The 23289-nt window shown below is 48.2% G+C and overlaps 1 protein-coding gene across 2 annotated transcripts in view; it reads left to right on the top strand.

Annotated features, from left to right (window-relative positions):
* Positions 1–2164: 2164 nt before the first annotated feature.
* Positions 2165–23289, top strand: part of ABCC1 (ATP binding cassette subfamily C member 1 (ABCC1 blood group)) — a 149296-nt gene continuing 128171 nt past the window's right edge. For both annotated transcript variants that reach the window (XM_065924403.1, XM_065924405.1), the window contains exon 1: positions 2165–2308. In XM_065924403.1, coding sequence (XP_065780475.1) covers positions 2261–2308 — 48 coding nt within the window. In that variant the 5' untranslated portion in view covers positions 2165–2260. The remainder of the gene's footprint in view (positions 2309–23289) is intronic.

A 23289-nucleotide genomic window follows, 5' to 3' on the forward strand; every position in this document is an offset into this window, starting at 1 on the left:
TTGCTCTCTCATACTCTATTGTGTGAATATACCACAATTAATTCATCCTTTTGACTACTGATGGACAGTCAAGTTGTTTCTAGTTTGGGGTATCTGAATAAAGCTGTTCTGAACATTTTTGGTAGATGTCTTTTGGTGGACGTAAGCACTCCTTTGAGAAATGGAATTGCTGTGTCACTGTGAACTTGCATGTTTAGCTTTAGGAAAAATTGCCAAATGGTTTTCCAAAGTGGTTGAACCAATTTACACTTCCACTAACCAATTACACTTTCCACCGTTTCAGTCGTGCTGTAACAGCTGTGACAAGATTTGGCGATTCCTTTTAGTCATTCTGGTGGGTGTGTTATGGTATCTCACTGGGGTTTTACTTGCAACTTCTTGATGACTAATGATGGAGAGCACCTTTTCATGTGTTTGCTCAATAAATACTTGTTGGAAGAATGGATGAATAAAGACTTTGAGTACAAATGGAAATAAATCTGACCATCTTGGGCCCTGCTTAAAATCCACCAGTGACTCCCCATCACTCATGGGAGCAGGCTGAAATCTCTCCCCTGGCCAACACGGCCCTGCACACTCTGGACCCTCCTGATCCCTCCTGCCAAAGATGAGTCCTTTCTGCTTCTCTCTCCGGATTTCTGTCTTCAGGTTCCTCCAGGGACTTGCTCTGTCCTGCTACATGGTTTTCCACAAGCTATTTTCTTATCCCAGAACACAGCTCAGAACCCCATGAAACCAAACTCATCACTTGTTTCTCAACTCAAAAGATTCCTCTTCCAGGCAGCCTTCCCTGACCTCTACTGCCAGTAGGCCAGGATCCTTTAAAACCCTCTTACTTCCACTTTCTTCTTAGCTTTTATCACAGCTGTAAATACCCTTTATGTGATCATTTGATTAACCTATTCCTACCATCAAAAACAAAAACACACACACTCACACAAAAAACAAACCCAAAACCACACATTTAGACCCTCACAAGAAACCCCACAAAGAAAACCCCCACAAGAAACCCCAATGCTTTATAAAAGCATTGTAAGAGCGGAAACTTTGTCTTGTTTCTAGCAAGACCTGGCATATAGTAAATGCTCAGTAAGTATTTGTTCACTATAAATGTCAAAGCAGCAGCCCAAAGAGCATTATTACCTGAAAGTAATTAGCCCATAAAATTCCACTCACCCTGAGGGGGACCTAGGCCACTTACTGTCTACATCATCCCTGACAAAGTACTCTTCCCTCACTGGGCCTCAGTCTCCTCAACTGCAAGATGGGGATAATAAGAGTACTTACCTCTTGGGGTTCTAGTGAGCATTTCACAAGTTAGTTCAAGCTCATTGCTAACTCAGCCTTTGGAAGCCCCATGACAGTGAAATGCTTAATTTTTACTGTATCTCTAGGCCTTCTTTTCTTGACTTCAAAGGTGAGGATCAATAGCCTGGTTATTTCCTGATTGCTGCAGAGTGGAGAAAATGCCAAGCTTCTCTGCATTGAGCTGTTTGGGATAGAGCTTGGAGTCTTCAGGCCTTGAGTGCTAGAGTCAGGCTTGTCATGGCTTTCAATACCACTCGTGCTATTTGCCAGCTGTGTGACCTTGGGTCAGTAGCTTCACCTCTCTGAACCTAAGTTTCTCCATCTGTACAGGGCAGATTAGATTGAGTATCCACCTCCTGCAGTTTCCCATCCAGCTCTTGAGTCAGCAGGCTGGGTAAGCCCGGAGGACCCTGGAGAAGTCATTCAACCTCTCTGCCTTCAGTTTTCTTCTTTCATGAAAAGGGAGTCACAACAGAGTCCAATGAGGACGCAGCTACGGTGTCTGGCACTCTGCGCTCATAGAGGGATCAGTGCATATTATTGCCCCTGGTGGTTTCTATTAACTGTTGCTGTCGTCTCGATGTTGTTACAACAGGATTTGAAAACTGGTCTGGGGTCTGCACACAAGGGTCGCGCTCGGTCTTTCCCGAGCCTCTGATGGGGGTGTTGGGGGGGGCGGTGGGATCGGGCGCCTGGGGAGGGCGGGGGTCCGGTCCCGGCGGCCGCAAGGTCTAGTGCAGCCTCTCCGCGTGGCCCACGCGGGCCGGGCGAGGTGAGCGGGGCGGGGCCGGGCGGGGCGGGGCCGCCGCATCCCCGTGACGCGCCGGCCAACCAGGCGGCGTTGCGGCCCCGGCTCCCTCCGTCGCTGCCTCCCGCCCTCGCCGCCGCCGCCGCCGCCACCAGCAGCCGGGCCCGTCCGCCCGCCGCTGCCCGCCGTGCCCGAGCCGGCCGCATGGCGCTCCAGGACTTCTGCAGCGTCGATGGCTCCGACCCCTTCTGGGTACGTGCTCGGCGGCCGCTCGGGTCGCGTGGGGCCGGCGGACGCGAGCGGGAGCGGCAGGGAGGGCGGCCGGCGGGCGGGGAGGCCGGCCGGCTGAGGGAAGCGCCGGGCTCGGGCGGGTTGGGCCCGCGGTCCCGGGGTCCCCTGCCGCCCCGAACGCCGCGCTCCCCTCCCCGCAGCCGGCCTGGCGGGGCCCGCCCCAGCCTGCCCTCAGCCGGCCCCCTTCGGGAGCGCAGCTGATGGGGGGCGGAAAACTTGGGTGACTGGGTTCCAGGGAAGCAGGGCGTTGGGGACGGGTTGCAAATGCCCGGCTCTGGGGCTTTTGGGGAAAGGTGAGGGGTCAGAGTCTGGGAGAGGGGGCCGAAAAGAGGGGCCCTTTCTTCTTTGGGGTTCTCCCTCCACTTGAAAATAACCTCCCACGGACGGAGACGCCAGAGATGGCGGGGGGGGGGGGGTGGTGTCTCCCTGCTTAAGTTCCCCCATCTCCTTTGTGGCTTGGAACCCCACTTTCACAAGCACCCGGTTGCCAAAGGGCTGAGCTGGGGAGGGGCTCAGACTGTGGAAAGGAGCTTCTAGTGGCTGACTTGAGGTTTGCCCCCTCCCCAGTTTTTTGGCATACACATTATTTTCCTGTGGTTCCGTATTTTTGACATCTTTTACTTTCCTTCTGTTTAATTACTGTGGGTCCGGGTGAGGGGGGGGGGCGAGTTTGAAGGGACAGGGGAAGAATTAGGGGAGTTTCAGGGACAGCCAGGAAAGAAGGTGGGGCTGCTCACCCCTGCCCTGACTTGCTTGACCCTGGAGTCAGGTTTGGGGTCAGCTGGGGCTATCCAAGGATCCTGGTACCTGTCGGTTTTTGTGCTGTTCGACACCTGAGATCCGAGGCTCCTCTGGGTGGGGACCAACCCCAGGTTCCTTCTGAATCTTTGCTGTTGAGCCTGGCCGGGTCTCCGGAGGCCACTCTGGCTTAATCCCCAGTGTCTTGGGCTTTAGTTTCTCTCTAATGCGATTTGCCTCTTTGTTACAGGAAGCACTTCTGTGTCCTACTCTCTTGGTTTTTACAGTAGGCAAACGTGGGCAGGATAGTTTTCCTATTTTTGTTTAGGAATCGGTTCTTTGGAATCACCCCTGGTTCTTTGGAGCCAGTGATTAGCATCTCCAAATACCTTCTTGTTCTGTTTTGTGGTCCTCTCCTTGAAGGCTGCATTTGGAGTGTTGATAAGTCATCTTCAAGGGCCCCATGGGAAGGGTTTATTTGGGGGATGGGGGCGGTAGGTATCACTTTAGAACAACCACACACATCTGGCTGTGTCTCACATTTTCAGGCCAATGGGATTTACTCAGGGGCTGGAAGTAGTACAGATGCTTTGCACTCAAGGTCCAAGATTGACTGGGGAGCCGACTTATTTGCAAAGTAGGATTGTACTTAGCACAGACAGGAAAATCTGAGGGGTCCTTGCTCCCAGTACCCAGTGTAACAGTAGCAAGATTATTTCTGCAAGACTCAGATGGGGATCTGGTCTCGTGTTGCTGTGATACTGGAGAATTTCCTTGTTTATTTTGTTCTGAATTACAGAGGGGATAAAATAGGTGACCATGAATTCTGCACCAGGTTGTATTTTATTGATGGTTGATGGATGGCATCAGGTTTTCCAACATCGAATGGGTTTGGGGATGTCCTCTGTTTATTTAGTTGAAGAAGCTCATCTGAGGAAATCAGCTGTGTGTGTGTGTTTTCTCCTGCAAGGACTTTTGCTACAGAAATTGCCAGGTGCTTGGCTTTCCCTTCTGCCAGGCCCTCCGTCTCCCCGCCTGTCTTTGGCCTTGCAGACTTTCCTCTGCCCTTCCTCCCTCTGGATTTCTGGACTCACTGGTTGTCCCAGTTTCTCAAGGTGCCCTGGAACCAGGGTTTGAGAGCAGGCAGTGGGGGCATGAGCACTTCCAGGTAGCCTGAGAAACCGAATGTAATCAAAAGGAGGTGACTTCTGTGTTTCCCAGGGTGACCACTCAAGTCCAGGAGAGACTGCTGCTAGCCACTAGGTAACTGTTATCTTGGGCAAGCCGCTATGTCTATCTGTGCTTCAGCTTCCTCATCTGTAAAATAAGGGTCTGGGCCCCCACAGTCTCAACCTCCTACAGTTGTTTTGAAGAGTAAAATTAGTTCATCTGTGCAAGCCACTCAGCCCATGCCCTGCACAGAGGTAAACAATGGTTATTGCTTTCTTTCCAGGGATGAAGTTGTGTGTTTCGAGTTGCTGGACCTTCCTTTGGACCTACTTTTTCTTAAGCTGGGGCATGGGATTGGGCCATCCACCAGGTCATGCCTGGCTCTTCCCTTGACCAAGGTCATGTGTTTAGAAATCAACGTGACTAGCCCACCTGAGACTCGAATCAGAGTTTTGTTCCCGAGTCAGTGCCTCCCTCTGAGCCCCAGGAAAAGGCCAGAAAAACCACACGATGTGGAAATAACCTGTGGTGAGGGTTCGGCTGACTTACCACCTTCACCGAGGCAAATGCTCTGGGATGGAAAAAGAGGAACTTGGTTATCTAGATAGAAAATAGGGGCCAAGTTCACCAGCCCTGGGCTTGGTTTTCTTTTGAGGGTGTTTGGTGTGAGACAGGTCGGAAGGTCTGTTTCGTGGCTGATGTTTGAATGATGGTTGGGCAATTGGGCCTGGGCCCTCCCTTGCAAGCTAATTTTTTAACAAAAAAATTGCTTTATTGCATGTCCAGTGTAGAAAAATCAGAAAATGTCGAAAAGTAAGTGACAAGTCAGTAAGCAGTGGAGTATAGCGGCTCTGAGCAGTGTTTGGATCCCTAGAATTCAAATCCTGGCTCTACTTCCTGGGCAAATCACTCCCCCGCTCCATGCCTCAGTTTCCACACCTGAATAATGGGGATGTTAGCCCAGTACCAAGCGAATCCTCGGCAGGTACTGAGGATGTTGTTGCTTGGTATACAGTTGGTATGGTGGTTGGTGGTTTAATCTCTTTAAGTTGTGTCCAACTCTTGCGACCCCATGGACTATAGCCCTCCAAGCTCCCCTTTCCATGGGATTCTCCAGGGAAGAAGACTGGAGTGGGTTGCCATTTCCTTCTCCAGAGGATCTTCCGAATCCAGAGATTGAACCTGCATCTCCTGTGTTGTAGTCGTGTTGTTTACCACTGAGCCACCAGGGAAGCCCTGGTATACAGGTGGCCCTCGGTAAATTTGAGTGATGCACTGGCTGAAATTCTCTAGTTAACTTTGGCTGCCATACTTGCTGCTACAGGGAGTGAACGGATCGGTGGCTCTGTGTCATGGTTCATGGAGTCCTGCTAATCGTTTGGTCCTGGTGTTGATATTTGCCTCGGAGATGCCCTGAGCCTTCTTCTACCTTGGTGACCCCCTGAATATTCGATTTGGCTGCCAAAAGGTGGGAGAAAAAGAATGTTTTATTTTTTCAATCTTTTGGCCACATTGCACAATATGTAGGATCTTCTTTCCCCTGACCAGGGATTGAACCCATGCCCCTGGCGTTGGAAGCTTGGAGTCTTAACCATTTGGCTTACCAAGGAAATCCCAAAAAGAAATATTTTAGAAGCCATTTGAAATTCTTCTTGGGGTAAGGTCTGACCTTGGCATCAGTCTAATTTCTGGCATAATTAACTCCCTGTGGCTTCACTATAATGTAGAAAGAGCCAATTTTTTCTCCATCCTTTAAGCTTCCTGTGGGTTTTTAGATGCATCACTGTGCTTTCCTCCACCTTCCTCTCCTCTCCTTTACGTCCACGCCTCCTTCTAGTCTCCTCTTCCCATGCGGACTAGAGCCATGAGGCCCCTGGAACTGGTGGGGTCGTCCCCTCTGCCCACCCCCACCTGAGGCCCAGCATGGCAGCTTGACAAGGTAAATGGCTTTGGGAGGAGAAAAGGGGACTCTTGAGAGGACAGGGCAGGGTGAAGCTAGTCTCCTTCTCCCAGCTGGACAGGCTCTGTTTGGGGTAGCCTTGGAGGAGCCTTACCTTCGGAACGTGATGGTGGATGAAAAAGCTCTCTTTCCATTCACATTCTCAACTTTTGGGAACTGACATCTCCACCTGGGTGTCTCTAGTTTACCATGTCCCACGTGGAACTTGTGCTTCCCTGGAGGCTCACAGTAAATAATCCACCTGCAATGCAAGAGGCGTGGGTTCAATCCCTGGGTCAGGACGATCCACTGGAGCAAGGATTGGCTACCCACTCCAGTATCCTTGCCTGGGAAATCTCAGGGACAGAGGAGCCTGGCGGGCTACAGCCGATGGGATCACGAAGAATCAGACATGACTTAGCAACTAAGCCATCGCCACCACGATGAACTTGGAGGTCTCCCTCTCGTCTCCCCTACGCCCCCCCTGCCCGCCACCACCCCAGCCCTCCCCATCTTGATTGACCAGGGCAGCTGTGCCCCAGAAGTTCAGGCCCAAACCCTGCATCAGCCCTGACTCCCCTCCTTGCCTCCCATCCCACATCTGATAAGCAAATCAGCAAATCCTGTTTCCTGTTCCTGAAGTGCCTGCTTCTCACTGCTTCCTCGCCTTCTTCTGGCCAGAGCCATCACAGCCTCAATCCTGCAGCGGGCTGTTCCCACCTCAGTGCTTGCCTTGATGCCCTCCTTGACCCCGCAGTCTGGTCTCATCCCTGTAGCCAGAGGGATCCTGTTAAAGACACAGCTCAGATCCTCTCCCACTTCTGCCCTATATACCCTGCAGTGACTCCTTGCATCCCTCAGGGAAAAAGCCAGAGGCCTCAGAGAAACTTACAAGGCCTAAGAGCATCTGATCCCTCACCTCTCTGACCACACTGCCTGCTGCCGTCTCTGTCCCTTTATTCCAGACCAGGCTGCCTCGGGGCCTTTGCAGTTGCTGTTTCCCCTGCCCAGAATGCTGGTGAACTTTCAGATCCTTGTTCCAGAGTCACCCCAAGCAGCCTTTCCTGGACTCCCTGCTGCTTCATCGTGGCTGCCTCCCACCCCGCAACCCAGCACTTACTGCCAAAATAAGTCTTATTTATTTTGTTTACTGTCTGTAAACTCCCACCAAAAGGTCAGCTTCACAGGGGGAGGGGTTTTTGCCTGTGCTTGTTCTTATGGCTGTAATCCCAGCCCCAGTGCCTGGAACAAAGTAGATGCTCAGTAAATAATGAATGAATGACGGGAGGCTTTGGAGTGACTTTTGAGCTGGATTGAAGCCTGTTCCCAGAGTCTTCTAAGGCTGAAATAGACCCTCACCTGTGTGGAATGGAAACCCAGGTGGACTGAGCCTTCTAGCTTCCACATCTGAATGCTTATGTTTGGTCTTGCAAAGTTGAGAACTGAATCTGGCCTCTTCTTTTCCAGGACTCAGTATGTTGCACATACAGTAGGTGCAATTAACGTTTGAATTTGAGTGTCTTGAGGTACAAGTTCCATTTGGGGATTAGATCTAGCCCGCTAGTGTTCTGCTCTGGCTTTATTTTAACGTGGAATTACTGATATTTCCTGATGGGAAGAATTCATGGAACCATTTGCATTTCTGACTTTTGAAAAATCAGGAGATCTGATTGCACGAGGGCCCTTGCTTGTACGTCACGGGTTGTCGGCTGGGGCTGCCCCCTCCGACAGAGCAGCCTGCCAGAACAGGCTGGGCCCAGGTTGGCGCTATCCCTTCCCTTCCTTATTGCTACTTTACTTCTAAGGCCCGGGATCCATTGCCTTTTTCCCTTGTGCTTCCTCGCTTGGTCTGCTTCCCTCATCGATGGGGCCCTCCTGGACCTGTAGGTGTTTGAGTCAGTGTCTCCTGCTTTGAAGCCTTTGGGTGAGATGACTGGGGCCGATCTGGCTCACTAGTGTGGTGTTGCTCTGTCTGGCTTGGTCATGTTGGCAGGAGGGGGCCGGATAAACGAATTATCAATGCCCAGGGAATTTGAAGCAAGCGTCTGGTTTTGTATGTTGGTTCCAGATTTTCATGGTGGGATAAGGCCTAGATTTTGTCAGATCTTAATGGTCAGTAACACTCTAGCCTATAAAAACTTGCCTGGACCTTTTGCAGAAAGAAATAAACGGCTGGTAAAATGCTTTTGAGCTGTGATGCTGGAGAAGACTCTTGAGAGTCCCTTGGACTGCAAGGAGATCCAACTCAACCCTGAATATTCACTGACAGGACTGATGCTGAAACTGAAGCTCCAGTATTTTGGCCACCTGATGTGAAGAGCCGACTCATTGGAAGAGACCCTGATGCTGGGAAAGATTGAAGGCAGGAGGAGAAGGGAGAGACAGAGGATGAGATGGTTGGATGGCATCACCGACTCAATGGACATGAATTTGAGCAAGCTCTGGGAGATAGTGAAAGGACAGGGTCCCGCCTGGCGTGCTGCCATCCATGGGGTCGCAGAGAGTCAGACACAGCTGAGCGACTGAACGACAGCAATGTTTTGGGATGATCACAAGGTCTTGAACATCCTGAGGCCAGTGCTTCCCCCAGCCTGGCCTGGTAATGGGACAGACAGGTCTCTTGTGGTGAAGGCATGAGATCCTGCTAATTTCTAGAAGGCTGGGCAGTGAGAAAGCCCCCGTAGGGGAGGGCTGGTAGGTGTGGAGCAGTTTCTCAGCCTGGGCACGCTGGACCTTTTGGGCCAGGTAATTCCCTGTTGTGGGGCCTTGTAGGCTGTTCAGCAGCAGCGCTGGTCTCTCCCCGCGAGATGCCGGTAGCACCTTCTCCCTGTTGTGACGACAAAAATGTCTCCAGATGTTGTCACGCGTCCCCTGGGTGGGGAGGTCTCATAGCCATTGATGTGGAGGAATCGGAGAAGAAATCTGGGGCAAGACTTTTGCCTCGTCCTGCAGTCCCCTGAGTTTTTAGGCTGTTGAACACCTCACATAATTGGCTTATTGGGGTTGCCGTGGAGAAGCTTAATGAAACACGAAGAGGGTTAGACTCCAATTAGCCAGAGAAGGAAATTGCAAGGTTTCCAGACTGTTTGCCTGCCTCTTTCTAACCGGGGGTGCCCTCTTCTCCCCTAATCCATTCTGGCTGGGGAGGGGGGTGGGAAAGGGTGGGGTGGTGTGAAGGTTCGGCCCCAGGGTGAAGTGCTTGTCTAGAGAGATCAGCTTTGAAGATGCTCCTGCATCTTAAACTGCCCCAGGAGAGGTGGACAATTACAAAGTGGAGACTCTACTTAAGTGTCCCCTTGGTTTAATTGTGGGATTGCATCTCTGGGGGGAGGTTGCCAGGTCATGGAAAAGGGGTCTAGATGTCCAGGGAGGGTGGCGTTTGGCCCATTAGGCAGTAATTGAGGTTTTACGAGGCTTCTCCCTTTCCTGTCAGTGAATTGTCTCCGTGAGAACCTTCCTTCATGTTTTACTGGCCACCTGCTTGGAGTGCCTTCCTCTCTGGAGAGTGGTCATCAAGAGCCTGCATTTTCCTGGTGCAGAATACTTGAGTGTGATCTTTACAACTGGATTCGTTCTCCTGTTCTTCCCACAACCATTTCTCACTCATTCATTTATTCAGGCTTTTATTATTAGTTGAGCATCTGCTGTGCATTACCGCTGTTCTAGACACTGGGGATACAGCCATGGACGAGGCGGACGAGACCCATGTTCTCACGGAGCTGATGCTGGGGGTGACCAGAGTGATTTCGAATAGCAGCAAGTGCCACAAAGACATGAACTGGGACGAACTGGGGTGTGAGCTGCAATAGGGGTATGTCCAGGGAAGGCCTTTCAAAGGAGATGACTCTTGACCTTTGACCCGAATGGCAAAGCTGGCTGTGCAAGGGCTGGGGGAAGGGAGTCTCAGATAGCGGGGACGACACGTGCAAAGGCTCTGAGGTGCATGGAGTGATCAGTGGAACTGTGGAGCCCATCTAAGGAAAATCTGGCCTGGAGCCTGCTACCAACATGCCTACAGCACTAATAAAATGACTTGTGGTACTAAGAAGGGCCTGGAAATCCCAAGGAGGAAGCTTGCTGCAGCTTGGCAGGGAGATGGAACATTATTACTTGTTCCCCGATATCATGAACTTCTGATTTATTTAGGTTTGAATGGGTCTCAGGTTTTTAAAAATTAAGTTTATATGTTTTTAATGAGTCTCATCTGTTGCAGAACCTTGGCCACACTGTTCAGGGTCAGATCAGGTTGGAAATCCCCACTGCCCTTGATTCCCCTCTAAAGGTTTTTTAGGACCCATTAACATGATGAGGTGCTTTTCTTACGTGTTTAGGATGACTTTCTAAAGGGTTGCTAAAAAAGTGTTCTTTTTAAAATAGATGTTGAATTGACCTGGAAGGTCTTGCAGAGTAACTCTTTTGATGATGCTATTGCTTTCAAAGAATTATCTTTTAGAAGTTACAACTTTAGGGACTTCCCTCTTGGTCTAGTGGCTAAGACTGTGCTCCCAATGTAGGGAGCCCCGGTTCGATCTCTGGTCAGGAAACTAGATCCCAGATGCCTCAACTAAAAGATCCTGCATGCCTCCATACAGACCCACTGCAGCCAAATAAGTAAAATATTGAATAAATAAATAAAAAGTTAGAACTTTAAAAAAGTTTATGGTATGGAGAACGGTGTGGAGATTCCTTAAAAAACTGGAACTAGAACTGCCATATGACTCAGTAATCCCATTGCTGGGCATACACAACAAGGAAACCAGAATTGAAAGAGAAACGTGTACCCCAGTGTTCATTGCAGCACTGTTTACAATAACTAGGATATAGAAACAACCTAGATGTCCATTAGCAGATGAATGGATAAAGAAGTTGTGGTACATATACACAATGGAATATGACTCAACTATAAAAAAGAACGCATTTGAGTCAGTTCTAATGAGGCAAATGAAACTGGAGCCTTTTATACAGAGTGAAGTAAGTCAGAAAGAGAAACACCAATACAGTATATTAACCCATATATATGGAATTTAGAAAGACAGTAACAATGATCCTATATGCAAGGCAGCAAAAGAGACACAGATGTAAAGAACAGACTTTTGGACTCTGTGGGAGAAGGTGAGGGTGAGATGATATGAGAGAATAATACTGAAATATGTATATTACCATATGTAAAACAGATGACTAGTGCAAGTTCGATGCATGAAGCAGGGCACTCAAAGCCAGTGCTCTGGTATGACCCAGAGGGATGGGATGGGCAGGGAGGTGGGAGGGGGCTCAGGATGGGGGGATACATGTGCACCTGTGGCTGATTCATGTTGATGTATGGCAAAACCACCACCATACTGTAAAGTCATTATCCTCTGATTAAAATATAAAATTTTTTAAAAAGTTTAAAAATACTAGAATAAAGCTGTATTCTAGAAGAATATGACGGGAAAGTATAAGTTTCAGTACTTCCCCTCCCTGCGCTCTGTTCCCAGGTGTCACCATTGATGGTAGTTTCTTGGGTGTCCTTCTAGAAAAATTTCAAGCATATGCAAATATGTATGAAGCGTGAGTGGGCGGGGAGAGACTGAATATCTTTTTTCCCCTCCCCAAATAGTTTCGTATTCTAAATAACGTTCTGTATCTTGCTCCTTTCGCTTAGAAACCAGTGTTGATTTTTCTGTCCGTGCTAAGTCCAGGGAAGTTGAAAGAAAAAGAAAGAATACTTTAGCAGCCACACTCTCTTCTGTCACTTGACTGCGCCGTGTATTCACCCCAGTCCTCCCTGGGTTGCTCTCAGGGTCTTTGGTTCCAGTTTTCTGCACTGTGAGCAGTGCTGCCTCAAACACGCTGGGTGCTCAACTCGATACTCTCTGCAGAGAGACGTAAATGACTCAGCAGAGTCAGTTTCCCCTGAGAAATCGCTCGGTGGGGGATCTGTGCGTTTTGAAATGTGACAGTTCTTTTTTTTTTTTTCTCTCTGCTTTTCTCGGAGTCTCCTTTATTTATTTTTTAAAATTTATTTATTTTAATTGGAGGCTAATTACCTTTACAATATTGTAGTGGTTTTGCCATAGATTGACATGAATCAGCCTTGGGTGTACATGTGTTCCCCATCCTGATCCCCCCTCCCGCCTCCCTCCCAATCCCATCCCTCTGGGTCATCCCAGTGCACCAGCCCCAAGCACTTGTCTCATGCATCCAACCTGGACTGGTGATCTGTTTCACACTTGATAATATACATGTGCTTCCCTGGTGGCTCAGAGGGTAAAGTGTCTGCTTGCAACGTGGGAGACTGAAGTTTGATCCCTGGGTTGGGAAGATCCCCTGAAGGAGGGCATGGCACCCACTCCAGTATTCTTGCCTGGAGAATCCCATGGACAGAGGAGCCTGGTGGGCTGCAGTCCATGAGCTCACAAAGAGTCAGAAATGTGATAATTCTGATTCTCAAGTGACAGCTATGGTTTCAGTCAGTCAGTCAGTTCAGTCGCTCAGTCGTGTCCGACTCTTTGCGGCCCCATGAATCGCAGCACGCCAGGCCTCCCTGTCTATCACAAACTCCCGGAGTTTACTCAAACTCATGTCCATCGAGTCAGTGATGCCATCCAGCCATCTCATCCTCTGTCATCCCCTTCTCCTCCTGCCCCCAATCCCTCCCAGCATCAGGGTCTTTTCCAGTGAGTCAACTCTTTGCATGAGGTGGCCAAAGTATTGGAGTTTCAGCTTCAGGATCAGTCCTTCCAATGAACACCCAGGACTGATCTCCTTTAGGATGGACTAGTTGGATCTCCTTGCAGTCCAAGGGACTCTCAAGAGTCTTCTCCAACACCACAGTTCAAAAGCATCAACTTTTCGGCGTTCAGCTTTCTTCACAGTCCAACTCTCACATCCATACATGACCACTGGAAAAACCATAACCTTGACTAGACGGACCTTTGTTGCCAAAGTAATGTCTCTGCTTTTTCTATGCTATCTAGGTTGATCATAACTCCCATTAATGGATTTACTGGGTTTCCCAGGTGGTGTAGTGGTAAAGAATCTGCCTGCCAACGCAGGAGGTGCAAGAGACATGGGTTCGATCCCTGGGTTGTGAAGATCCCTCGGAGGAGGAAATTGCAACCCCCTCCAGTATTCTTTCCTGGAAAATTCCATGGACAGAGGAGCCTGGCAAGCTGCAGTCCATGGGGTCCCAGAGAGTCGGACATAGCTGAGTGCACATACACAATGGACTCACCAGCATTTATTAAGCACCTGTTGTGTTCGTGGCGTTTGAGAGCATCGATCAGGCTGGGAATTGACCAGCCTCATGTTGCTTCCTTGTGTATGAGAGGATTTTGCCCAGCAGTTAAACCATCCTTCCAGTGGATTTGGTCCAGAGAGTGATTGGTTTTTGTTCTAATTTTAAAAAGATATAAATTTTAAATATCTTTTGACTTCTTTCTTTAAAAAGTGCTTTTACATTAACAGTTCAACAACATGGAAAAGTTTTACTCATAATTTTATCGTGCTAAAATGACTTATTTATTTTTTACATGTAAACTTTCTAGTTTAATTGTAGAGTTTTCTGGTTCACAGAGTGATACTCCTTGTGAGAAAACAGCATAGAGGTATTTAAATAAAGTGTTAACTCTCTCTAACCAATAACCAAACTATTCTTCCTGTCCTTTCTCTGTAATCATGGAAATGTTTATAAACGTAAATAATATGCTTAAAAATAAAGTGGGTTATATTATTATCATCACTCTACTTTTTACTTTTGCTTCACATGCTACATGGCAGTACACATAATCTCACTAGTAATTCTTAAACTCTTGTATAATATTCCAAGTTATAGATTTGTTATTGATTCAGCCATTTCCCAGTTAATAACATCACTTGCATTGTTTCCCATTTTTTGGTTTCTATAAACAATGCTCCAGTAAACATCCTTGTCTATGGGTTAAAATTCTGTAAATTTTAGTTTTTAATCAGTATTGGGGCTTCCCAGGTGGTACAGTGGTAAAGAATATGCCTGTCAATACAGGAGACACAAGATACGAAGATTCAGTCCATGGGCTAGAAGATCCCCTGGAGTAGGTAATGGCAACTCACTCCAGTATTCTTGCCTGGGAAATTCCATGGACAGAGGAGCCTGGTGGGCTACAGTCCATGGGATTGCAGAGAGTTGGACAGGACCGAGCACATGCATATGCAGTGGGCATTGGCTGGTTACTTTCCAGAAAGGTTGTAGCAAGTCCATTCCTAGTGACAGGGACTGGGAATTCCCATTTCTCTGCATCCTTCCCTGTCCTGTACATGGCTAAGGAAGTATGTAAGTAAGTAAAGTCGCTCAGTCGTGTCCGACTCTTTGCGACCCCATGGACTGTAGCCTACTAGGCTCCTCTGTCCATGGGATTTTCCAGGCAAGAGTACTGGAGTGGGTTGCCATTTCCTTCTCCAGGGGATCTTACATGGCTGACTTCTGTAAATTTGATGAACAAAAAAGATATCTTATTTTCACTGGCATTTCCCTTAGAAGTTAGAAGTTGAGCATCCTACGACATATTCCTTGGTGATTCACGTGTTCTATTGCGTGCGTGTAATTGTCCTTTTTGTACATTTTTACTCTGGTTCGCTCTTTGCTGTTAATTTGTGGGCACACTCGGTATATTGGGACTGTTGCTTCTTTTGTCTGTATTTTTCCATCGGCCGTTGTTTGTTGGTGTGTTAACATCCGAATCTTGTCCAGATTTTTATGTGGTCTTTTCTCTACTGCATTTTCATTTATTCTTGCGAGAATTTTCCCATGTTCCGCACAACTTTTGTAATTATACCTTTAAATGTCCAAGCAGTAGTTTCTGGTATTGGTGGATTGTAATTTACATAATTATTGCCTGTGGTTTGACATTTAGGTTGCTGTTTCCCCCTTCTTTTTTTTTTCTTTCAAAGAGAACATTGTTATAAATATCATATGAGTAGTGCTTGTTGACTTATTTCTTTAGAACATATTCTTGGGAGTGGAGAGAATATTTAAAATCATTGAAAATGTTTTATTTCCTGTCTACAACAAGCCCAGCTTGTTTTTAAGAAAGTGGTAGCTCGGTTCTAGCAGGGTCTCTCTGAGGGTGCCCGTCATTGTGGTTGTTGTTTTTATGATTATTTAGAGCAGACGATACGTGTACGTTAGTACCAATGCCTTCTTCAGTCCCTCTAATCAGCCTTGTCAGGCTGGAGACCGGAAGCCCAGGGGAAAGCTGGAACTCCAGGGTGCTGGGGAAGGTGACCCGGTAAGTTATAATTTAGATTATCCAGGAGCTCTTTGATAAGGCTTCTTCCTCAGAAGCAATTTCACTCACCCAGGGTCAAGGAGAAAAGGCACATGGTAGATTAGACTCTGAGGATGGTAGTGCAATGGGGCTCTGCCTTCTTTTTTTTTTTTTTTTAGAGTAATTTATCAATTTATTTATTTTATAGTAGGTCCTTGTTGGTTGTCTGTTTTAATTATTTATTTATTTTTGGCTGTGCTGGGTCTTTGTTGCTGCCTGGGCTTTGCTCTGGTTGCAGAGAGCAAGGTTCTTATTGCAGTGACTTCTCTTGTTTTGGCTCCCAGACTCCAAAGCTCAGGTTCAGTAGTTGTGGTGTGCAGGTTTAGTTGCTCCGAGGCATGTGAGCTCTTCCTGGATCAGGGAACGAACCTGTGTCTCTGGCATTGGCAGGCGGATTCTTTACCACTGAGCCACCGGGGAAGCCCTGGTTATCTATCTGTTTTAAATATAGCAGTGCGGACATGTCAGTCCCAAACTGTCAACCTATCCTTCCCCCCGTAACCATAAATTCATTCTCTAAGACTATGAGTCTGTTTCTATTCTGTAAGTTCTTCTGTACCATTTTATTTTTTTTAGATTCTGCACGTAAGTGATATCACGATATTTGTCTTTTTCTTTCTGACTTACTTCACTTAGTATAATAATCTCCAGGTCTATCCATGTTGCTGCAAATGGCGTTATTTCATTCTTTTTAATGGCTGAGTAATAGTCCATTGTTTGTATATCCATTCATCTGTCAGTGGACATTTGGGTTGCTTCCATGTCTTGGCTATTGTAAATAGTGCTGCAATGATACTGGGGTGCGTGTATCCTTTTGAGCCATGTTTTTCTCTAGATATATGCCCAGGAGTGGGATTGCTCGGTCACATGGTTGCTCTGTTTTTAGTTTTTTTAAGGGATCTCCATACTGTTCTCCAGAGTGGGTGTACCAATTTACATTCCCACCAGCAGTGTACTTTTGTCTACTGAGATCCCTGGGAGGTCTGGGGGGACCATTTCACACTTGATGCTGGAGTCAGAGCTGGCCCATTTCCACCTCATTTGCATATTTGGTGGGGAGGGGCTGGAGAGAGGGCTCATCACTGGGTCAGACCCTCTTTATTCCCAAAGAGGATATTAGTTGGGGGAGGTGGTGGGCATCAGAGAATTGGCAGCTGAAGGCATGGGCATGCTTGGGTGAGGGGAAGGTGCAGCACTAGAGAAAGCCAAGGACGTCTAAGGTTGGGGTCTCAAGGCCAGGTTCAGGAGCCCAGGCTCAAAAATCGGGCCTGCCATTTCCCAGGCTGGTGCAACCTTGGGCCAGTTGCTTAACTTCTGGGAACCTCAGTGTCCTCATCTGTAAAGTGGGGATCACGATCTTGCTGCGAATCTCTCAGATTTGGAAAGAAAAGAGGCAGGATGTAGAGGAAGCTCAGAAAATCTCAGCAGGCACGTGCTGTGTTTCTACGGGAGGCTGGACTGGAGGGGACCATGACGGACAGTCGCGGGCAGTAGCGTGGGGATTTCTGGTGTGGCGATTCTCTTCTGGTTTATCACCTCCCTGCAACCTCTGGGCTCACGCAGGCCTTGGCAGAATGAGGATGGAGCCCAGCCTGACCTCAGGGATTCAGACATCGGTCCCCAGCATCTGAGAGTCCAGGCTAATTCGTCCAGCTGTTACAGGGTGTATGTAGGGTGTCAGGGTCTGGGTGAGGCATGCTGGGGAGTTGGGTGTCAGCTCTGAAACTGGGCTGATGGGTGGGAAATTTCGTTCTGGAGATTTTCTTTGTCATCTGGCATTCAGAAGACGTGTTTAAGCGCCTAAGTACGCAGGGATGAAGGTGGGCTCTGACAGCTGAGAGCTGCTGACAGATGCATACTTGGGAAGGTCCAGGTTTTCAGTTACTGTAAACATGGCCGTGATTGAATTACTTAAAGGGACTTTTCTCGTATTCTCTTCTTTGACGTTATAAGAGGTTCAGTATAAAATGAAATTAGACAGGAACTAGTACAATAAAATGTGACAGTCCTCCAAAAGTACACTCTTCTAGAGATTATCTGTTATGGGCATTTTAATTTTTACTTCCTTTTCTCTGCATATAACATGTTAAGATGTTTTTTAAAAACAAGAATGAGGTTTTATGAGAATGTTCTCTGCGTTTCATTTACTGTTCATCTTGGATTCCACCCATTTTTAATGAACATATTTACTTGAAGATGAAATGTCAACATGAGCCTAATTATATAATTTGCTAATAATTGTTTCCTTTCCAGGCGGTTGGATAGCCTTGTTTTTTAACTTCTCTGTAAGGGAGATCTGGGGAAGATGTGAAGCAAGGTTGGGTGGATGTCAGAGGGCCCTTGTTCCACCCTCTTGGATGCCCCTGGCAGGAGACAGAGCCTCCGAGGGTCCGTGTCCCAGGGCTGTGAGCTGTGCTCAGAGGACAGAGCTCTTGCCCACTGGTCCTGTGGCCTGGCCCCATTCAATCTGCAGCCTCTGAGGGGCTCCTGATTATCCTTACACTGGACTTGGTGCTGGGAATCCAAAGATGTGCAGAGCAGGGCTCCCCGCCATCCTTGAGTTCCAGTCTTGTGAGAGATTGACCAAATGAGTGGGAAATCATAGCCATGAAAGGCTGTGAAGGGGGGCTCAGTGGTGCTCAGTGAGTGCAGTAGGAGTTTTATTTGATCCATGGATGGAAAGAAGAGACTCCCTGAGTGGGGAGATTGTGTGAGGATATAAATGTAGCTCTATATGACAAACATAGAGCCAAGCATAGTGGCTTAAGATAGAAGCTAATTTCTCTCTGGGCTTCCCTGGTGGTAAGTAATCCACCTGCCAATGCAGGAGACACAAGAGATGCGGGTTGGATCCCTGGGTCAGGAAGATCCCCTGGAGGAGGAAATGGCAACCCACTCCAGTATTCTTGTCTGGAGAGTCCCAAGGACAGCGGAGCCTGGTGGGCTACAGTCCATGGGGTCGCAAAGAGTTGGACACGACTTGGTGACTAAACAACAACCATTTCTCTGTGGTGTAAAATTCCCAGCTTGGCATGGCAGCTCTGTCCCTGAGGATGCCAGGGGCCCAGGCTCCTCCTGTCTCTTTGCTGTGCTATCCCCAGGTGCTGCCCTCATTGTGAATCAAGAATGTGCACCCCCATGTCAACATTCCAGCCAGAGCGAAGGAAGCAGAAGGGTGCAACCCAAAAGTCACCCACATCACTTCTGTTCACATCCTACTTCTGTTCACATGGCCAGTAAGCTAGTCATATGACCACACTGCTGCAAGGGAGTCTGGGAAATGTAGTTTCCTTTCTCAATAAACATGTGCTTAGCTGAAGATTAATTACTAGGGGTTCAGGAAGAGTGGATATTGGGGTAGAACAGTTTGCTATATAGGCAAAAGCAGAAAGTCAGAATGTTCTAGGCAGTGGAATAAAGCATGTGCAGAAACTTCAGCTTAATAAGGAAGGCCATTGTGGCTGGAACTTGGAAAGAAGGGGGGGTGTTGTGAGGAGACAGACCTGGACTCTAGACTTGGATCCTCCAGAAAGCCTTGGATGCTTGCTTTTCCCTCCCCTTGCTCCACCTTTAGCACCAAGGCAGGGGTAATACAGGGGTATTACACAGAATCCTTAAACAAATGACTAAATCAATTCTAGTCTGTATTCCTATTTTTCTGGGTGACTTTGGTAAGAATTCACTCTTAGAAATAAATAGCATACATTGAGGATTATTCTGTCAAGTAGTAAATCCTTCTCTCTGAATGGTTTGTTTTCAGCTTATGGTAATGCTGAGTATGTGCTCTTATGATCCCTTTTTTAGATGTGGAAACAGAGGCACAGTTAAATTTGCCCACATTCACACAGCTGGCAGGGGGTGTAAACAGATCGTGTTCAAACCCCCCAGTTCGACCTCAGTGCCTGCCCTCTTCTCTGGTGTCTCACCCTCAGTTGTTCGTGTGTATTCTTCATGGTCTTGACATTTATATCTCAGTGCATCACTGTTAGGATTTCGTGCATTTGGTTGCAAGAAACAAAGCATAACTCCAGTGGCCTAAACATTAAGGTATCTGTTTTTTTACATATCACAAGGTCCACTACCTCTGACAGGTTGCTGGCATTGGATTAGCAACCCAGTGGACTGACACCATTTTCTTTGTCTTTCCCTCAAGGCCCCAGAATGGCTGCTGCAGCTCTAACCATCACATCTAGGTTCAAGGTAGGAGGAAAGAAGGAACACACCAGCTTCATTTACCTCTTTTTTATTCAGGAAAATAAATCTCATGGCCACCTCAAGCTATGAAGGAGATAGGAAAAGAGCATTTGACTTTATGCTTCTTTAGTGGAAGGCAGCAAAACAGAAGGGAGTGGGGAAAGACTGTTGAGTAAGCTAGCCAGTAGTGTCTGCTACATACTTATTTAGTGATTTAAATAAGTCCACTTTTTTGTAACGTAAATAAACTTATCTCCCCCACAAAGAAGTTTCATATCACTTTAGAATGTCTGTGAAGTTGCAGGTTGGTCATATTCTTGTATTTACCTAATAGCTGTTAAACATGTCACCATTGAAGGAAAACGTAGGATATTCTGCAAACTGATTAGATCACTGCTTCTCTCCTCCAGGGAGTTTTGCCCCCAGGGGACTTTTGCCAACAGTTGGAAACATTTTTGGTGGTCGCACCTGGCATCCAGTGGGTAGAGCCCGGGGAACACTTTACATCTGAAGCCTGCTTGTAGTTTTCAGGCCTGTTCCCACAGCCAAGGAGTCCAATCTCCAGTAAACCCGAGGAGAAGGTAGTTTACTTGTGGACATGAATTCAGTAGATTGCTCCTTCCCAAGTACCGTACAGAAACTGGGGAGAAGAGAGCTTGTGGACCCGAAAGTGGTTGAAATGATAGCTCTTTTCCCAGGCAAGTCCTATGTGAGTACGTGTTTCAGAAAGAACACTGTGTTGACAGACAGGGTTTCTCTTGTGGAGCTAGGCAGAAACCATGGACTTTTGGAAAGGGCTGTACGTACTCAGTTGAGTAGGAGATTTTATTGCCTCCTCTCTGCCTGGGTTTGGCAAAAACAACCTGGCCTGGGCAAGGGCCTGTGGAAGGAGCTGTGGAGACAAGAAGGCAGCTGGCAGGTGGAGCTGATCAGGTCAAGCCGCTGGCAGTTTGGCCTCGGGTTGACTGGTCAAGTAGCTTGACAATTACACGCATCCTCCCCCACCCCCATTAAAGTTAATTGAGTTGTTTTGGAGCCACAGTGAGGGAGTGGGAGTGGTGTCTGCCTCTCAGGAGTTAGCTTTGCTAAGATGTAAGGGTTACGTTCATTTCTCCTTCTTGATTCTGGAAACTTAGAAAAAAGTCTCTTGCCATCCTTAATGTGCAGTAGGGTTAGAGAAGAGGCTGGGGTGTTGAGAGAGGCATGCCACGTCTCATCAGATCCACAAGGCTGGCAGTGGTGACTTGCATCCCAATTTCAGAGATGCTGGGCTAGGAAAGCATGGCCGGCAGAGATTGTAGGATGCTGTGATCACAAGTTGCAGATACCGCGTGAAGAAACACGGGTCTTCGAATCAATGCAGTAAGATAATAGTTTCTGGTCCCTGCCTCTTTTGTGTCTGAATCCTTTTATTGCTATAGGTCCGATGCTAAATGTAAGTGAGACCGCAGCCTCCCTGCCTCGTGGAGGCCAGTTGGGAAGATTGTTTAGAGTGAAATAGCTGCATGGGGAGCTGGTGTAGCCTCTATTCAGATTCCTGATTCTGCTGCTTGCCCGCTGTGTGACCTTGGTAAAGTGACTTTGCCTCTCTTCCCTCCGTTTTCTCACATGTGCAGAACGGGGGTGATGGGAGTGCCTGCCTCATAGAGTGGTAAAGTTAATCTACAGCTAAGGTGCTGCTCCTATGGTCGTGAAGTGATGTTATCCTTTCTGTTGCTCGCCATCGCTGGTATTGCCGTCTTCATCGTCAGTCATGGTCACACAGCAGTCCCCCCTCTGGTCCAAAGTGAAATCTGAGGATCCAGGAGGAAATGGAAATGGAAAAAGTACTGGACAGCAACATAGGCCCCTTGATTGGCCCCTGAGTTAGCCATAGATCACATCCGGTCTTCTAGGTAACACCAGCTCCTTGGCCCAGGTCAGGAAGCCCTTTATTCTGTGCCTCAGTTTAAGCATCTGTAAAGTGGAGGTTAGTAATGGGACCCGTGTCCTCGGAGGTTTATTTCAGGGACTAGACAGGTTGAGAGCACCCCTGGGGCTGTTTAAGGACTTGCTCCAAGGGTTTTCAAACCACTCTGGAAAGAGACCCTCCTCCCTTTTCACCTTCAGCGTCGAGTGTTTCCTTGACGTGGGATCTTTCCCTGACCCTTGACCACAGCTCTTTGGCGGTTGTAGATGGTGTCTTTGCTCTTGTTCTTGGTCTGCTTTCACATGCAGGTTAAAAACCCTGGTCAGAAGGAATTTCCTGGCGGTTCAGTAGTTAAGACTCCGAGCTTCCACTGCAGGCGGGCACGGATTCAGTCCCTTTTGGGGGAACTGAGATCCCTCATGCTGCACGGCATGGCCAGAAACAAACAAAACACCCCACACACAGCCCTCATCAGAGGGCACGAGGCTGGGTTGTCGGTGCGCACCCCCCTCTGCTGGAGGCTTCTCCGGGGCCGGAGGTGGCCCCGGGGCCGGTCCGTGACAGCTGGGTCATTTTCAGCAGGATCCCCTGCCGCTGTTTGCTCAGCTCTTGCGTGCCTGGGAGCTTCCTGGTTATCACTGAGAAGGGCCCAGCACGTGAAGATTGTTCCTCTTCTTGCCGTTTGGGTTATTTCCTTTGGACTCATGCCCATAGCTGGGATTGTTGGGTCACAGGCAGGGACAGAGGTTCCGGCTTTTCTTTGTGTGTTTCTGGATTGCTCGGCAGATAGTTATTCACCCCACCTTTTGTTTGTTGAACAAGTCCTCAATGAGCGCCTCCTGTACACAGGTGAATTTGGTTCTACTGTGGGGAGGTTACAGGTTGTCTCTAAGAGGGACACTTAAAACTCGCCTGGGAGCTAATTGAGAGTGCTGACTTGTGGGGCATTTCCGAAGCTCCGAGGACTGTGCTAAGCTCTTTGTAAGTCCTAATGATTTCATCCTGACGGTAGTGGAGTCGAGAATGATGGGGAAACAGAGGCAGAGAGATGGGAGGTCACCCAGCTGGTAGACGGCAGGGCTGGATCCACACCCAGGCTGTCTCTTGAGTCTGGATGCTAACCTGTGTCCTGTGCCGCCCCGTAAACATGGAAAGGAAGGACGTACACAGGGTTAGGTCCTAGTGAAGAACCAGGGAGCGGGCACTTGAGACAGGTAGCCTCTCTCCTCCAGCACTGCTGGAAAGAGGAGGAGGAGCTGGCCAGACCACAGGCATTCCAGGCTGGAACAGCGGGTGGGAGGCCCTAAGGTGGGGCAAAGCTGGGTGCGATTGAAGAGCAGCGAGGAAGCCACTGAAGCTGGAGCATCAGAGGTCAGGGGCCAGAGAGAGTGTCATGGGCCAAAGTGGGGGCACAGCTATGCCTTCCAGGACCCAGTGAAACTGATGATTAGTACTCACGGTGCTGGTTAGTCCCCAGCCGTGTATGAAACAATTTTTATTTAATCCTCAAAACAGCCTTATAAGGTTAATAGACTGCTGTCATCCCCATTTTCCAGATGGGAAACTGAGGCCTGGGCCTGTTATGTGACTTTCGCAAGATCTTACAGCTCACACGTAGTAGAGCTGGGATGGGATTCCAGATGTGTGGCCCAGGGTCTAGGCCCTCAAGGGTGGTGCCATCTCCACTGTGATGGGTCTGTCCCTG

The sequence above is a fragment of the Muntiacus reevesi genome, chromosome 2 (assembly GCF_963930625.1).
Source record: "Muntiacus reevesi chromosome 2, mMunRee1.1, whole genome shotgun sequence".
In the NCBI taxonomy this organism is placed as follows: domain Eukaryota; kingdom Metazoa; phylum Chordata; class Mammalia; order Artiodactyla; family Cervidae; genus Muntiacus; species Muntiacus reevesi.